The 18,692-nt window shown below is 46.5% G+C and overlaps 1 protein-coding gene across 1 annotated transcript in view; it reads right to left on the minus strand.

Moving 5' to 3' along the window:
• GLIS1 (GLIS family zinc finger 1) overlaps positions 1 to 16,161 on the minus strand; it is a 176,217-nt gene extending 160,056 nt beyond the window's left edge. Inside the window, exon 1 of the mRNA XM_042874148.1 lies at positions 15,954 to 16,161. Coding sequence (XP_042730082.1) covers positions 15,954 to 16,161 — 208 coding nt within the window. The remainder of the gene's footprint in view (positions 1 to 15,953) is intronic.
• Between the last annotated feature and the right edge of the window lie 2,531 nt (positions 16,162 to 18,692).

The following is an 18,692-nucleotide window of genomic DNA, read 5'->3' on the forward strand; positions in this document are numbered from 1 at the left end:
CAGTTTGTGGCTTTTGGTATTTTCCACTAATGATCTCAGTTTGTCATAGGCTGTTAGGGAGCAATTGTGGCTTGTGGGAGGTTTGGGACAGATGCTACTCGGACAGAACTGCCTGCAGAAGCAGCAAGCTGGCCCTGATGGGCCATGTGGTGGTCCTTCCCACACCCCTGTGCCTACCAACCCAGAGGCTGCTACTTGTGCTGGGGCTCCTGTTCATCCCCCAGCACTTCTGTGTCCTGGAGCTGACTGATGTGCAAGATGGCTCGCTCAATTTAGCTCTGTTAAGGGCTCTGTTTAATTCTCCTGAGGTACTATTGACTTCTGCAGGGTCTATCTAAAACCAGGGAAATCAGACTGTGAGCAGCTCTAGAGTCCCTGAGAAAGAAACTCAGATATTTTCCTCGCAAGCGTTGTGAAATCTGGAGAGCAAGGAGCTTCACAGACTTTGAGAACTGACCCAAACACTGGGTAATGACTCAGATCTCCAGAGTGTCTCACAGGACATGCTGGAAACACGCAAAATATTTTCTCTTCTGTGTTGAGAGGATGCTTCATGCGCTCAGTGCTGGGCCCAGAATTTGTGCATGGACACAGTCCTCAAGTGTGTTCTCCCAAGCAACATCCAACCTGGCCAAACACCAAGGCTCTTCGCTGGCAGAGGAATAAGTTTCTTTCAAAAACCTGCGCTAATTACGGCTGCTCTCAGGACCCTTATAAACATCAGGCTCTGCTTTCCAGCTCTTGAGTTGCCTTTTCTTTCAATAATAGAATTTTTAAAAGCAAGTGAGTTTTCTAGGTCAGAAGACTCTGCTCATCAGGATTGTATAATTGGAAACCATAATACTTGTAATTCCCTGAGATCCTTTATCTTGCACATCTCAGACGGACTCCAGCGGTATCACCTGGCAAGAAGCCAGAGGAGCACTGCTACTGAAGCAGCATGATAAGATCAGTACGGAGTGGGAGAAATGCCAACAAAGGATCTCTCACTTTTCCCTGGACTTTCACCCAAACAAACAAGTATGTTACTGCAGTTCCCCCCGTCAATGAAGTCTCACGGCTTGAATGTCGGCCCCGTCCTTCCTCTGTGACCTTTAACGCAACAGAGCAACAGATCTCGCTCGCTCTCCCTCCTCACTCCTTGCCTAGGAGGCTTCAGCTTGTGTTGGAACAGATTATTACACAGCATAACTTTCTAGGCAGTTGTCTGCGCCGTGTGCTGGAATTCACGATGGGAAGAATTCAAAATTAATACTGTTGAACCACTCACAAAAGATGCCATAAGAGGAGACCCACAGAAAGCAAGAACTATGTAATGTTCAGCATCAGAATATTAAGCGTCAGATCCAGAGAGGTATTTAGGCACTGAATTTCCACTGACGTCAATGGGAGTGAGGTGCCTGAATCCCCCTCTGGATCAGATTGCTATTAGACCAAACTTCAAGGCCTGGTTCTTCAGAGGTTCTACAGTTTCTATAAACTCTTCAGCGCATCCTCTGAGAAGTCCCTCAGAGGAAGGCCTAGGAAGCTTATCAGATAGCTGTCTTCTTGTCTTGCCTGAAAACGGCCACCCAGTTCTCAAAGAAAATGAACAGGACTTCTGTAAGTATATGAGAAGGAAAGAAAAAAGGAGAAGGAAAAAAACCTTTTATGATATTTTTCAGGTGTCCCTGCTGGGCTTCCTAAGAGCCATTTAGCCTAAAGTATCCCTAAGGTAGGATCCCATCTCTACAACCAGGCTTATGGAATGGTAATATGGTAGGAGGCAACAGCTGTTGCGCTGTGGAAAAATACATGATAGTAATTAAGCCCTCATTTAGACTTACAGGTTGTTTTCAATTAACTTAGGCATCGCTAAGTTTCACTAGCTCTTAAACCAAACAAATAAATAAACAAAAACAACCAAAAAACCCCTAAACTCTAAACCCAAGAAACCTGTCTACAACAACTGAGAGAATGGTAGGATTCTGTAATTTATAAAGAAACTGAATTGAACAAGCCCTAATGGGCACCAAAGGGTGATCACTTGCCTCTTTCAGAAATATAAATCAAAGATACCACCCAAAGGAAAAGGGAATTAAAAAGGCCCTTGTGATGACAGTTGAGATTGAAATTAATTTGCCCACTTGCAGAAATTCTGAAAGTGTTTGCTCTTGATTTTTCATCCCCACCACACGGCAGCTGTTTTCTTCCAAAGCACACACTCACCCTGTTGTGGGCTGCTGGAATAAGACAGCCAGCATTGGAAATAGACGTGCCCCACAGTGGCATGGCAAGCAGTGGGCACGGCGGCCACACCACAGGGTGCGCAGAGCCTTAAGTACGTATACAGACACAGGCTTGTGTCTGGCCCAGGCTCTGACAGAGGAGGAAGGTGTCACAAATATAAATCTCAGGCCAGGGAGCCAAAGAACTCAACCGAATTTCAGTCACGTGGCTATATCTCAGTTTCCCTTGGCTGCTTCGATCAACTGTGGCCCAAAGTTGTAAAACCTGCCCGCAGCTGCTCCGCTCACCCCCAACCTGATATTTCACACTGTGACTTTATGCAGGCTTGTTTAGGTCTAACAAGGTCCTTATTTTTCTACAATGCAGGAAATAAGGAAACCAGCCATCAATTATTAGAAGCGCAGCAGATCTGAGCCGCGTGGCTGTAAAACAGATTTTTCTTTAATGAAACTGAACTGACATTTGCCAGAAATAACAAGTGCCCAAGACCAAAATGTAAATCAAAACTAAAGGAGAGTTTTCAAAACTTTGAATCATTGGTAGCAACAGACAAGCTCAGAAGGAGGTTGGTATGATTTTGGAATGTCTTAAAAATGTGTGACTAATATGACTTCTAAAGACATTATTTGTGAGTTAGTATTTCAGTCTCCCCACAGAAAGAAAACATCGCGACCAGAGAGGGCCACAATGTTTGCTGTAATAACCGTGTTAGTATGTCACTATTGCTATGCTAGGAAGGAGGGCTTTGTTTTCATTTCAGAAAGAAAAGAAAGGGAAGACATTAATGTCAGAAATCATCAGCGCTTGCTAAGAGGAGGAAGAACACAGCTGTTACCATTTTCCTACGTGTCCAGGTTTTAAACATGGCACTTGGTTTGAGTTGGTCTCTGCCCAGGTCCTAGGAGACCACTGGTTCCATCACAACATCTCTGAATAGAGCCTCGTCTAGTCAAGAAGGAGTGGTGCTGTTTGCTGAAGGGAGACGTAAGAGGAAGAAAGAAAGGGTGGGTTGGTAGGAAGCAGCAGAGATCGCCTTACTATGATTTCTGTCAATGCGACTCCGGTGCAGTGATGCTGCTCCTTCCCCAGCCTGCCCCCACTCCTCCTCACGAAACCTTGACTGAGGACACAACCCAACTTCACGATGCAATGAGGAGTGCAATGCAGAAGGCACGTGAAGCAAGAGAAGCCTGGCAGCATGAGATGACCCGAGACCTGTTCTTTTACAGATTTCGAGTGAAAGCCAATGGGATGGTCCAGCTTGCTTTACTGCTGATTCTATCATTGAATACCACTGTTCATGATTTAAATGGACTGTTTCTTCCACAGGAACATCCAAATTGAGACACTTCCAAGTGCCAGTGAATTTATTACACCCTTTGCTAAGCCAGGTGCCACGTTTAATATCTTTGCAGTCAAAACCAAAGGTCTTCCTTCTAGTTTGATCTTTGGCTTTGGTCTTTTTCTGCATTTATCTGCACCCAAACAATCCTTCAAGTGCCACTGACTTTTCCACTCTAGTACATCCCCAGAGCTGACCAGATTGCCTCTTGTGCCATTAACCCACCAGTACCACATGTGGGTTACTACCTTCAAGTTCTTCCCTAAAGCTCTGATTTTCAAAGCCATTTAAGAAAGTATGATCATTAACCTTTCTTCCTGCAGCCAAAGCAATACTTTATAGAAAGGTAACACCAATTGCCTATGCTTTTTAATAATATTTCTAATGGACTATGAGGTGATATATATTTTCCCTTACCTATGACATCCCAATCCTTTTCAGTGTCACTGCTTGCCAGGACATACGCATTCTATCTGTAAAAACTGTTCATATCCTCCATTGCAAGGAATAGCTTCATGTGTCTGTATGAAAATATCCATCACCCAGTTCCTTATTTCCTTACCCTTGCTTAAGAAATCCCTGTTGCATGATAGCCACATCCTAATTTTTATTTATTTTTTCCTTAATCTGAATCAACAGACAAAATTTTCCTGGCAGGGGTTCTCTATTTTTTGTGAGGATTTCAGCAGAAACTGTTAGATAACATCAGGAACAAAACTCAGAGTTGTGTACAAAATACTGTCACTGATAGTTGTTTCATATGCATCTCAATTTCTACATATCATTCACTTCTTAAAGGATTCAACAGAGCACATATTATTTTCTGTGAGCTATTTCTTTTCTATCAGCATGGCATGTGACAATTCAAGACGTCTCCCATAAGCTTAAGTCTAAGCCATCACCACATTTGCCTCTGCCAGCCTCACTATAGCACAGGAACAAGCCTGATGAGAAGGATTCTTTTAAGCAGCAGAAAGGCTACCTTGTTAACGTAGGTTTCTGTCACAATTCAGTTCAAAACAGCCCAAACTCCACCTGGACATGAGCCTGTAGATCTGACCAGCAACTAAAAGTGCTGGAGGACTTCAGTATGGAGAGTTCGTTTTTATATTTGGAAGACAGGATGTACTACGAATGAATAATAATAATTCAATCTGAGCCTAATTCAGTATCAATAAGGCTATTTCCTTCTACAGAACAATGGCTGGCATTTTCTATTCCCAACAGGCAATCGTGTGTTAGTTAGCAATGGCATGTCCCCAAAATGCCACAGAACATTTCACAACTGCTCTGCACATAAAAATCAATCCTTTTCCATGCCCAGCTGTCCCACCACTGGCTCTCCCATCTGCTCTTACAGAGTCCTTCACTTAGCCTATTTTTCACTGCATGCCTTCTCTGCCTTTTCATGATAAACAAACATCCAGAAACACCAGTAAGGGAAGGTCTGAACTCTGTTCACTAAGTCAGAGAGAACAGCAGCCTCCAGCTCCCTTGTAACTCTTTACTGTGCCCATACTCTTCAGAGCAGGAATGAATGTCACAGGAAGGACAGCAGGGCACCCAGACTTACATCCCATGGTAGGATTTCCATTCAGCCTGTCTTTAAAATTTCCAGTTACAAACATCTTGTGGTCTGCTCAGCAACACACGTCAAGAGGTGAACAGACTCATAGCTAACATTTTTCTTAGCGTCCAGCCCTGTGGAAGAATAAACCAACACTGAAGAGACAGAAGGCACTGAATCCCACGTGCATTTCACAAAGCATTTAGTACCAGTGTGGAAAACCTTCTGCCACACTCAGGTTTGGAAAGAATACAGTAACAACATTGTCTTCCATAGCAGCAGAACAAGGCTGGCGTGATCACCATGCACACCAAGCAGAACCCTGACCTATAAATCAGTGGACTCCAAGTTTAGATGGTCCTTAGAATTAACATCTAGCTTGTATTTTAAATCTGGGTTGCTCAGCAAATTCTATAGTCAAGAGCCTTCACGCTCGAATCCATATCCAAGCCTTGGATAGCTTTCTCTAGTGGCAGTCAGTACAATAATTTCTTTTTGCCTAAATTCCAGTTGGTTACAAGATGAGACTATTTTTCACAGTTTCCTCTCAACTCACATATTATCTCTAGGCACTGAAACTGTCTTCCTGCCACTTCAGAGTGACTGCCTGCTGCTGCAACATCCATCCCATGCATAAAGCATCTTTATCACCTCTAGTGTTTACCATTCTTAATTTTCATGTCTCCCAGCAACTTCTGCAGCAGCTAATAAAGACACTATTGTTCACATTAACACTGACTCTTGGCAAGAAAACTTCCCGAAAGCAGGTTAGTCCCATTTTAAGAAAGTTAACCTAGACACCGCTGAAGCATCAAGCCTCTGCAAAATGCTAGGGTTTTAACCCAAACTTGCCAAATAAGCTGCATTTGTAGCCAAGGCCATCATGCATTAGGTCTCAAAACACAATTCATGATTAGACATTCCAATGGTCTGCTCTCACTTTCTAGCTTTTGGCCCCCTTCATATCTGCTTTCTATGACTAATGTAGCAAAATATACACACTTGTACAAGAATTTGTGGAAGTGGCAAACTTATAAGCAAACAGGCATAAAAACGAACTTTGACAAAGCGGTCTGAGGATTCCTGCCAGTAATTTCTGCCTAACAGCTTCTGACAGGATGCAGAAAGAGAGAGGGGATCTCATACGAATACTTCCAGTAAAAGCTAGCCAAATCACCCTCACTGATTTTGAATATTTACACGTTCAGCAGACCAAAAGCTATTTACATCAGTTGCCATATTTCCACGTGTTTAGCCCAGCATTCAAATAAGTTACGTCCCTTTATACAGATATAAAATAAGCCATCAGAAAACCTGCACAAAGTCAAAGACAGAGGTCAGGAGGCCAGGAGAATGAGTAAGTTTTCGAGGGTGGAGAAAGAGCAAGTGGGCTCTCAGGGTAAACATCTCTTAAATTTCCTGCGTACTCATTCAGAGATACTGAAATGCAGCATCCTTGTTTCGACAAAAAGAACTATGCACACACAGCCTGCAGCTTTACTCCTGTGAAAATACAAGTCAACAAACCTTAGCGAAGAGCTCAAGAACTCAAAGAAAAAGAATACAAGCCAATCTGTGATGAGTTGGCAAAAGGAAAAATAAAACAAAACAAGTAAAACTCCTCAAATTAAAAACCTGAGATATTTTTTCTTTTGCCAAGTGTACTGAGTCCATGCCTAAAAGACAAATCTTGTGCCTTAGCCCTCCCCACGGCTCCCCCCTTTTTATCTGCTCTTGGATTAAAATGGTGTTGTTTCAGGTCTAAGGCTAGCAGAATCAGGCCAACTCAGCTTCAGCTGAATGTAAACCAGCTCCGAGGACCTTAAGGAAACTGAACATTACAGCAATCAGAGATCGAGAAAAGAAGAATTATGTAGCATTGCCTTTTCAAGTCCTGAGAGACAGTCTGTGATAGCTGTGCACAAAGCCTGTTCAGCTGGAGGGATGAGCTCCCTGTAGCAGCTTCCTGCACATCAAGGCCCATACGCGCTCCCTGCCTCCTCAACCACTGCCAGAATTTTCTCCTCTTCTGGCATACAACCCAAAGGTCTCTTCTTCCAGCAGACCAGGGGGAAGATTTTCCTCCCAACAGCTTATTTGTAACATAGATTCCTTAACATAGGTGCGGATGTAACCTCCTTTCCTTCACCTTAGCATTTCAGGTACTAAAATAAATGGAAGAATTTGCTCTTTAGTAGCTCTCCTGCAACTGGCGGCATAAAGCAGATGCCAAGCAGCAAGAAGCCCTACTGAAACGTTCAGTTAAAAACCTTACTCTCCCAAAGATAACAAGCAGGCATTCCACATGTTTCACTCCTCAAACCGAAGCAGACTTACCAATAAGGGCAAGCAGCACATGCTGCAGGCAGCAAGAAGAGATCTGGCCCACATGCACACCACGTAAAGGACGCGCAGTCATGCTCAAGTAAATGCCACCCCAGGCTGATACAACCACGTACTGCAGCACAGCAGAGAACACCAGACCAGATCTGAAATGGAGCACAGCCACATCACCTGACCGCTGCAGGTGAACCAACAAAGTCTGACACCCAGCACAGGCAATTAAGCTGACCCTGCTGCTGTGCCGAAACAACTGTACCATTTCTGGAGCCAGAACTAGCTTGTATTTCTCCACTCTGTATTCCATTACATTCTTGATGAAGAAATGTCCTGAATAATAAACCAACTTGCCCCAAAACAATACAAGTAAATGACACAATTTAGAGAAGAGTCCAAGCAGCCTAACTCTCCCCATCCCAAACATTTACATTCTTGGCCATGTCAGCTGCTGGCACAATCTTTGTTCTCTCTCTGCCTTCACCAGTTCTTTTCCTGCTTCATGAAAGAGAGCAGATCACACCAACTTTAGATCTATATGAGGTCCTGAACAGGAAGGAGAATTAAATATGAACGTACTGTGCTGACTGCCTGACCTTGGCATCTGAGCTACTGGGCTGCTCCTGCTTGCACTTCCCCCTCTGGGAGCAGATTTAGCACTTGGACTTTCTCTTCCGTGCCTGAAAAGAGCATGGATTTTCAAAAACATTCAGTTCTCACCTCCTCCCAACGTCAGTGCCACAGCTCACTGCAATTGCAGCAGAAGCAGCAGAGCAAAGCAGGAGTTATGAAACTTCACGCTAAATCCTTTCTGGAAAATAGTGGGGAATAAGACAGAAATCGCCTTTTTCTATCTGTTTTCACTTTAATTCTCCCTTCTCTGCCCAGCACAGATGGGAGCTGGGAGGTAGACAGGACTTACATAAGGAACAAGAAGTCAAGAGATCCGTTTTGGGGTGAAATGAGTTCTTCTGAACGCAAACTGCTGCTTTCCTCAAATGCTTTCCCATGCCTCTTACGTTTTCCCTCTTAGGCAATCACCACTACGGAGATGCTCCAGCAAAGAGCACAACATGCAGTCGTCGTAAGAGACTGATCATTTGCTCTCAGTGAAGGATTCAGGTTAAATCAAAGCCAGCTGCTTCGAAGAAGGGCAGTCGAGTAAGAAGAACTTAAGCAAAATAATAACAAAAAAGGCAATCTAGAGCCTACATACGTAGCAAATCTACTCTTGTATTTCAAACAAACAAGTCTAAGGTACTTAAGCCTCACGAGCAGAAAACATAACTTTTTTTAAGCCATCCTCTTGTGTTGTTGTTCTGCCCTAATAACTGCAATGTGCTACTCATCTCTCCCAGTTAAATATCCTGTTTCACAAGCCCACTCCTAGATATCTGAAACTGCACAGCATTTCTGCCTAGCTTTAGGCATCTAGCATTCCAAAGAATTAATATTTAAACTTATTATGAAGGAATGGGGATTGCATTAAGCACGTAGTCTTTAGCAAAACATTCATCTTAATAAAATACTTTGTTGCTTGTTTGAAGCACATTTACGATTCTTTAAACTCACAAAAGACTACGCTCCAAACCCGACACAAGCATCTGTATTTTCCTTTTATTACAACCAAGTCTTAGATAGGATTATAGACTGGAAGCTATCAAATTTCAATTTTACAATATGCTTAAAATTATATTATCTTTCTTTGCCCAGAGGATTGTTGACTTGAGCATTCAAGTGACTTAAGCACAGCACACTGTGAGAAAGCAATGAATCAGAGCACTTATTTTAAATAATCCTAGAGCCCCCACCTCTTCTCAGAAAGCTCCTCATGCTAAGGTAATATCGTTCTTGTATCTTAGAAATAAAACTAATCAAATCACAAAACATCACTTAATTCTTTTTCCCTCTTATATTAGTCTTTGATTTACACCTCAGATACTCTCTCCCAAGCCAGCACATGTAATTTATTTACAGCATAGGAAGGCAGGCAAAATACATCATCTACTGTTATACAACCTTCTACAAGGTATTAAAATACCAGGCCCCTGGAGAAACACTTCATATAGTTCAGCAAGTTCCAAAATAAACCAAACAGGCAGCCCCTTAAGCACTTAAAACAACAATGGGGATCTGTATGAAAAAGTTAGTTTTACAGTATTTGGTGATGTCGCCTTCGTGTCATTTTTCCTTCTGGCAAAATATGAAGAAGAAAAAAAAACAACACAAAAAACACAAAACCCACATAAGAATGTATTTGCTTTCCTCTCATTCTAAAAGACTGACAACTCTACAGCACTCACAAAGCCCTCCTCTTATCGCACACGTAAATGCCAGAATTACATGCAGTTCAAGATGCTTTGTATTTGTTTAACCCCTAGAATAAATGTGATCAGGTAGATTCAATTACAGTGCTTCTTACCAACCCACCGTGCAAAATACTCACGTCTACATTCAGCCATAATGGTGGAAAAGTCAGAACTAATGCAACTGGTTTGAGAAAAGAGAAGCTGGGGGAAGGAGAGGGATGATTTGACTGAGGTCACCCTTGTAAATCCTAAATGAGCAAAACCTTAAAATAACCTAAAACACACAACTTCACAATTCGCACCTATTTCTACTGCAGCTCTGGAAACGTTTCTTCTATTTTCCAAGCAGTCCACTCTCTACAAAAAGTTTTAATTACTAGCAATCATTTAATACATCAAAACTAATGAGCGTAATTACAAAAAAAAAAATAAATAAATAAATAGCCCTTGTTCCAGGTTAGCAGCAAAGCACAGGTCTGAGAACAGAAAGCTTCAGGTTCCGACCGAGATCCCACAGCGCAGTGCCAGCAGGGCAAGAGGAGGGGAAGGCAAAGGGAATTCTTTGCCTCTATTCTTCGAAGCCTGCACAGAAAGGCAGTACAGCGGTGGCCTGAACTGATACTTATCTGAATGGAAGAACTGGCCCTTGCTTTTTTACATGCCCCATTTAAACGCAATAAAACAGCGTGAGTGGTTTTAACTGGTCGTTCTGTCTATGTCACTGTAACGCTCCTTGCTCTCGGGAGGAGATAACAGCTGTGCCATATTCAGAAACACGTACTTTTGCTATTGTTTGCACATTTGCAGGGCCGGATTACGCCGTACCACAGCAAGCACTGCCCTTGCTTTGGAACCCTGTATTCTTTGAGTTGCATCAGTGTGCTGGGAAACAACGTGTGGTGGCTGAGAAGAAAAAAAAAAAGCAAAGAAAAACAACACTCTCTATTAAAAGCAGTTCTCAAGCACTTTGAAATAATTATTAGATTGCACGCCTTGTTCAAACCCGTTGACACACAATGACAGAAACCTGCAGTACAAAATGAAGCAGTTTACATCTATATTCCCTCCCCAGCTACCCTGCCACCAAGGTCTCCAACCGCTCTAAAATCACTGCACAGCAGAGGTTTGCACGGCTGGAAAAAGGGCAATAAAGAAAATTATAGTCCCAGTAAATCCCAATCTCTCTCTGTACACAGTCCACACGTTATTCTCCTTTGTGGCTTACAGATGGATTTAATACAAGCTAGTTATTTGTTCTACAAGCTTTACCCCATACACAGGATAAAGGACTTCTGTAATATTAGGGTTGAAGCCCTGACCCAGCTGAAGCTCGTGGTCAGACTCCTGGTGATTTGAATCATCTCGTGTAACGCTGTCCCTCCTCCTCAACGTACTGAGCATCTCTGCGCACTGAACTCAGTGAAATACAACTTTGTTGCCATAAGGAAGTGCCATCTCCCAGAAGGCGCTCACTTTACATTTAGCAGCTTTACTGCACAGGATCTCCCAGCGCCTCCAGAACGTACCTTCAAATCCACTGAAAGCCTTCAGCGCGCACTTCGACAGCTCACGTGCTTTCAGGGATGAGCTCCAGCACACCACGAATCATTCAGATAGCACTGAGTGCGTTATTCAGAACGCTCAGAGTTCCCAGCATCTGCAGCTGATGAAATTACTGACAGGAACAACGCAACGCACACATGTAAGTATTTGCAAGACTGAGGCTTAAAGCTTTTTCTTACTATAGAAGAAGGAAAAGATCTTTTTCTTCTTATCCCTTTGAGCAGAGTATGTAATAACAGCGTTTTCATTCCATGAGTTCATACAGCACTTTAAACCCAACTAATCTCTTATTTACTTCTGTTTCAAGAAAAACTCCAGAAGTTACAAAATCTCTTCCACAGACTGGACTCATTTCCTGTAATCTGGCATTATTTGCTAATTCCATGTAATACTAAGATAGATACAACAATTACTGTCTTCCTCTTTCCAAGCACCGAATGGCTTTATATGACAAGTCTATCGTTAGATCATCTGGTTTGTGTTCAGTAAATATTCACTAGCAATCCCCAGATGGCAAAGATTTTAATTACCAGGTACAGCTAAATCCCTCTTCATTGAAATCCATGAAAGGGTCACTTTCAATTCAGTGCCTGATTTTGTAACACAAATCACTGGAAGAACTTCCACCAGCAGTGAGTGACCAGAAGTTATTTTCCCATTCAACATGAGAAGCGTTTTGGCCATTTTAACAGAGGAGGGGACAGACATGAGTTATCCCAAATGACTTTATGCATGCATTCTCCAACCTGACTTCCTGTCCTTTCTCACCCTGCAAAACAGGGGAATTAAGAAAAGACCACACTTCATGTATTAAATTAAAAAGGAAATGTGCAACTGCAAGCTCAATCCGAATAAACCTCAACATTCACTTCTGTAGAGGAGAATTCGAAGGCATAACACAACAAGCAGGCTTTTAAGTGAACTGCAGCAAAAAGAAAAAAACCGTATTGCTACAGCTCTGTGTAAAACATGGGAAGTTTAGAGATCCTCACACTGGTCAGCCCGCTCCCCAGCTCCCATTAGCCCAGCCTCCAAGGGCACCAGGCAGCCCCATTTGCTTCAGTGGGATAACCCAGGTGAACACAGACAAGAAGGAACACAAGCAGCATCGGGCTGAGGAGCAGGCAGCGCACCTCCTAACTCCCAGACCCCAAACACGTGCTTCTGCTTAAGACCCAAACAGCCTGAGCTGCTGCGGAGGCGAGGACTGTCCTGCTAACCAGGGGAACGGTCACAGGAGGTTGAAATGACAAATTTCAACTTACCTTTTCAAAAGCAGAACAGAATTAATACATTTCAAACACACTGGCTGTACGCTTGCCAAAAGCAACTGCGCTTAAAAAAGAAAAGAAAGCTTTCTCCTTGCCTGAATAATGAATACTCCCAACAAGGAAACATCGAGCTACTGCAATTCGAACAGCTTATTGTTTTGCCTGCTGAAAGTTAATATCTGAAGTGATTACTGCAAAGGCCTGGGCCATTTGGCTCATTTCCCAGTGGCACAACTAACAGGGTAAATCTCGTCATTTCTACTGAGTCATGAATTGGATACACGGAACGAAGCTGGAAAAGAATGAAAAGGAGAAGTGTTTCCTGGTAACAACCATAATCAATGTCATTAAAAGAAAATGAGAGATCTGACATCTTTATAGATTGCTCCTTTGTCACCAAAAGTTCTTTGCAAAAAGTTTCTTTCCTATTGACAATAATTGCTTTGTTCTTTGTTACTTTCAGAACGGTAATGTCCCAGATTCAACAAAACAACACCAGAACCACGGGAAAAAAAAAACAACACTATAAAATACACTTCATACCTTCTGGTACAATCACTTGGGGCTGAGCAGACCACAAACTCCTCTGAGATGCACTGCCTGGGTGCAAACGCTCTGCCTCATAACACACAGGGATGGAGGACCAAGAAGAGCCCGGTGTGCATCACAGCCAATCACACCAGAAGGGGGAGGCCGGGTGAAAACTGGTGTTTAAAATAAACAGCTCCCAAACAGAACAAAATACGAAGCACAGTTCCAAACCACCGATATCTGTGGTAATCAAACAACAGCTCAATCCTACAAAGCTCAGAACCAAAAGATCTGATTCCCAGAAGGAATCCACAACACCATTCCCTCAAGTTCTTCTCCGGCTGCTCGTGGAAGAGGACTTGCACAGGCACAGAAGCGCTTTGCAGGCTCTGTCCTAAACTGTGCGAAGCAGTGGAGTTCACACTAAAGAGACACTACAACAGCAGGATGCTTTTTCCCCACTGTGATTACTTCAAAGCTGCTCACGTTATTCATATGGCAGCGTACCATTTCAATTCATTTCTTTTTGAAAATGAAAGAAAAAAAATATTAAAGACACGTTTAGGAAAAAAATAATTATAGGCAACTATAAGAATGGCTTTTGCTCCCACAAAAAGAGGGTCCTTTCCCTGCTTGCAGCCTTCAGCTGTGGATAAAGGAAAAGCAGGAGGCACACGCTGTAATCTAACCCAGACTGCAGGAGGAATTAGTGGGCACGCGGTACTGGGGCTGGAGAGCAGGAGATGCAGTGTGATGGTCTGAAATCAAGCTGTCATCAGCTTCCTCCTCAGAACCTTTTCTGGGATAAATTCAAATACTTCCCTCGTTCTCACTCCTCAGCAGTATCTTGTTATACGACATCCACATACAGCTATCCTCGCTCTTCCTCTTTATTTTCTCTGGTGGCAGGAGACAGCTCACAGCACTCCTTGGAAGATGAGCGGCCCTTCTGTCGGCAGCACAGTTCCCTTTGGATACACACAGCTCTGACTTTACAGTTAGATCACGGTGAGTAACTGAGTGAGTTCAGCTATTGGGTGGCACTGACTGCTGCACACTTGGCTCAGAAGCACGGGGTGCTGAGCAGGGGCCAGCAGCTCTCAGCGTTCGGTGCGAGAGCTACAAAATGCCCAAGTGATACAAAGGCACTTGCTCATACAGTACAGCTCAGAAGGAGCTGCACAGCCCACACATTTGGGATCAGCATTTAGCCTAAAACTTTATAGCTTCCCCTTAAAATATCTTCTGAGAAGGAGAGGAAAAAAAAAAGGCCAAACAAACAGCGCAGTCGTCTTTGGAAAAATCCAACGTTATCCATCACATCGTCACGCTCAGTAAGTGAGCCCAATCCTGTTCACGGATACCTCCTACTTACTCCCATGAGTCAAGTCACCCATATGCCAAGGCAACCACAAGGTAACACCCTGGACAGAAGATGAATTAAAGAAAAACCAGCAACAAAACATAAGGGTTTTTTTTTTTTCTTTTTTCCCCAGGGACAAAAAAGGGGGAATTGATCAGACAGGAAAGACAAATTTGCATCGTTCTCCCAGTGCCCGCCTCCATCAGTCCCACTGAGGTTCCGAGTGAGTGGAAATTATATTTTTTTTCATCCCCCCTCTACGTGCAGGAGCCACAAGAAGAACAAAAAGAGGAGTCAGTAGCTCAGAAGAAAACAAACAAATAAACAAAGCACCAAAATGATTCCACAGTCCGTCTGGGGAGGGCAGCTCAGCCAGGCAATGGGTAAGCAGCCACAGCCTTACTTCTGGCACCCAAAGGATCCTGCACATCTCCTGACTTCTTTCTACTGGTGGCAGCAGCACAGCAGCACCAGAGCTTTGAGCTGCCCCTTCACACTGCAAATCCTCCTTCCTTCCATATCTCTTCCGCCAAACCCTGTTCTGTGGAACAGTCCCCCATTTCATCCTTGCCAAACAGTAACAAACCTTTTTTTTTTTTTTTTTAAATGAAAAAGGGAGAATTGCAGTGCGAACAAACAAACAAAATAAGGAAAAGGTGATTTATAACCTGCTGCTCCGCTCTGTATTCAGTGGAGATGAGCAAACACAAATCCCACAGCCTGCAGGACAGGGCTGGTGCAGACCGAGGTGCTCGTTAACACAATTCGGGGTTCCATCACCCCCGATAACAAGCTCACAAAGGAGACTGCACTCATCCCGGGGTGCACAGCCTGCTGCAGCTTTCAGGGGAATGGAAATAAAAGGTTCCACTGAAAAAATGCTGGTGACAACTGCCTTAACCCGGCAGGTAACAGCACGGACACCTCTGAAAAGAAGAGTGGGACAGGAGGACAAAAACAAGAATTACCTCAACGCCACAGAAAACACCGCCTCAGTGTTAATAACGTTAGGCGCACATATGTCTCTGTAAGCAGCTTCGTAGCGTGAAGGAATGCCTGAATTTCCTCCTAACCCTCAGCCACTCCTCAGAGGGCTTCCTTTAAAAGTAAATCTCGATTAACAAATTCGAGCTCAACGAACAGGAGCCGGCTCTAAAGGTCAGAAGCCTTTAGCGGGCAATTCCTAACTTCTCCCAGCGCCGCTTTCCCACGCGCGGAGCAGCGCCGCGCATCGCCAAGCAGCAGCGCCTGCCGTGCCGGGCGGGCACTGGGAATCCGCGCTCTGAGGATCCTCCGCCAGAACCCGGCGCTCGCAACACCTCCTTGCAACGCAAACTACAAATCCAAGCAACCGCGGCGAGGCCGCCGAGCAGGAGCGGGGCGCGGCCGGGCCGTGTGGCGGTGCTGGCGGTGCTCGCGGTGCCGCGCGCTGCTCACTCACCCCTCCCGCTCTGCAGCCGCTGCTGCTGCACGCAGTCCTTGGCGCCGCGGCCGCACCGCAGCTCCTGAGCCCGGGGCAGCGCCGGGACCCGCTCGAAGATGCTGGGCCGCTTGGGGCCGAAGTCCAGCAGAGGCGCGGACATCTCAGCGGGGCCGCACCGCGGCTCCGGGCGCTCGCCGCCGTCGCCGCCCGTTACTTCAAAGGACATCGGAGGATACGGGAGAGCTTTAGCGGCGCCGGGACGAATCCCTCGCGGCTCCTTCCGAGGCGCTCTCCGGCATTTATCGGTGACCTCGAAGCACTGCCGCTGCCTTTCCGCCCCGCCGCGGGCTCGCGGTGCGCGTCCGGCCGCTCCGGTCCTGCAGCGGGCGGGCACACACACACACGCGCTGTCAACCGCTCCGTTCCCTCGGCGCTGCCCCGGCCCCGCGCGCCGCCGACGCCCGCTCAGTACCGTTACCCGGGGCGCGAGCCGGCCCCGCGCGAGCCGCAGCCCCCGCCTCGCGCCCAGCCGCTCACGCGCCGCTCGGAGGAGCAGAAGCGGAGGAGCCGCGCGTCACGGAGCGTTCGCTCCCCCTCCGTCCCCGGGCAACGCCGTCCGGCTTCCCGAAGCCGCCGCGGGGCACCCGAACGGCGGCCGCCCCGGCAACGCGGCGCGTGCGCTCGCGCCGGGGGGGAACCGGCACGAGGGGGCGCCGCCCCGCGCTCCTACCTGGGAGGGGCCGCCCCCCGGCCCCGTCCTGCCGCCGCCGCGCCGGGCTCATGGGCTTACGGGCTCAGCCGCGCCGCCCCGCCGGCCGCCCGAAGGAAGGCGGCCCGGGCCATTAGCCCGGCGCGGCGGCGGGGCCGGCCCTTCGTTCGGCCGGTTGGGGCGGGCAGGGGGAGGGCTGTGCCGCCGGGGCCGCCCCTCGGGGCTTTGACAGCGGAGGAGCGGGGTCCGCCCGCGGGCCCGGCCCGGCGGAGAGGAGCGGGGCCGGGCACCCCGCGCCGGCTCCGGCACTCCCGCGGGCTCCGGCGCGTCGCCGAGGAGCAGCGCCCGGGCGGCGGGAGGAGCGAGGTACGTCCGTGCCGCATCACCTTCCAGCCCCGCTCCCGGCTCTGGGCACGCCGCACTGAGCGGTGACATTCGTCCTGGCTCCTCGGGGCCCGGCTCAGGTCTGGAAGCAATCTAACGAGCTTTAGGAGCTTGGGCCTCGTTCCAAAGAAGCGCAGGCTGAGCCGCGATGCGCAGCTTTGCTCCGAGGTGCACCGGCCCAGTGCTGGCTCAGGGTGTTCAAACGCTGCTGCTGGGGGAGGAACGGGCAGCAGGTTGGAAACCTTTCCTGCTCACAGCCTTACAGGATGGCTCAGAACACGTAGCACGAGGGCAGCTATGGCGGTGGCAGCACGCCGTGCCCTTCCTAAGGAGCACCCTGCACTTAGAACACAGATACCCACAGTACACACCACTCAGTTTTGTCTACTACCTTAATAACACACGCTAGCCCCTAGAGTAAAAGGAATGGTCAGGAGAAGAAGCCCTGACTTTTTTTTTGGCAGATGCTTTGAATGTTGTACATTCGGTGTGAGGGAGGCAGCCTTCCCCAGCAGACATGAGACGTAGAGAAGAACACGGTGTTCCGAAAGCAGCAGTACCAATGACATTCCATAGACAGTTTCTCTCCCCTTTTCTGCTCTGCACAGAAGCCCTGAGTTCTACCAAATGAGGAACATGCCAGCCTTTCCCCATAGGGTTTGTTGTTTTTTTTTTTTTTCTGCAATTGCCAAACTTACCAGCTCTCTGTCAAATTTAGTTGAAAGCTGCTTAATGTTCTCAGGATACATTTGTAAGAACACAACATTATGAAAAGGGAAAAATTCCCACCTCTACAGGAAGCAAAAGTAGCAACCAGCCAACATGAACACTGAATTTCAGCAGCTATGTCCTGTGAACAAAGTAAAACTTTCAGCCTCCATTATCCCTCTACAGAGAGCAGCTCAGCATCCAAGTTCTCTGCTCACCTTTAATCCATCTCTGTCCCATCTGTCCATAAGACCCTCAATATGGAACAGCTCTTCTTCAGTTTGGAAATGCTCACGTCACCTGGCAGTGCTACCAGAAACAATAATTGTGTAAGACAGAAATACACTGCAGTTTAACTGCCTGAGCCTCAATTACATGTGAAGAGGCAATAAAATTTATTGAGGGAAATATTGTTCCAGAACGCAGTGTAACCAGGGTAATCCACTGCTTCCAGCAAAGCAAAACCTAGAGTCTGGCTGGATCCTGAGCACAGCTTCAGCTTGTGCAAATCAGCCACATCAATATGCACTGTCTAGAGAGTCTTTCCTAGAAAACAGGTAGCACTAGAGATATTGTATCACTTCCTAGAAGGATTTTCTTTCTTGGAAAGCATGAAAAGGAACATCACTTAACACTTCTGACCTCATTAACCTGCCTAATTCTGGGTTTCTTACCTCAGGCCATGCTCACCCGGCTCCGAAGTGCATGTTCTGGCTCTCACCGTCCTCCTGAATATCCTGCAGAACGCCGGCAGGTGCCGCCACTGGCTCAGCAATAACCCGGGCGAAAAGGCTTTTTTCCCTGTAGGTGGTGAGGAGGGGCTGGGGGCAAAGCACAGCGCAGCTCCCGGCTTCGGCAGCACCTCGCACCAAGGCCCTCACAGCCAGCTGATTACACTGCGGGCTATCTCGTGGAGATGTAGGTGCTGTAGCTCAAGCTGCAGGTACAATTCTGTG

This window comes from Lagopus leucura, unplaced genomic scaffold (assembly GCF_019238085.1).
Source record: "Lagopus leucura isolate 7727_CA_CO unplaced genomic scaffold, USGS_WTPT01 Super-Scaffold_100009, whole genome shotgun sequence".
NCBI classification, from domain to species: Eukaryota; Metazoa; Chordata; class Aves; order Galliformes; family Phasianidae; genus Lagopus; species Lagopus leucura.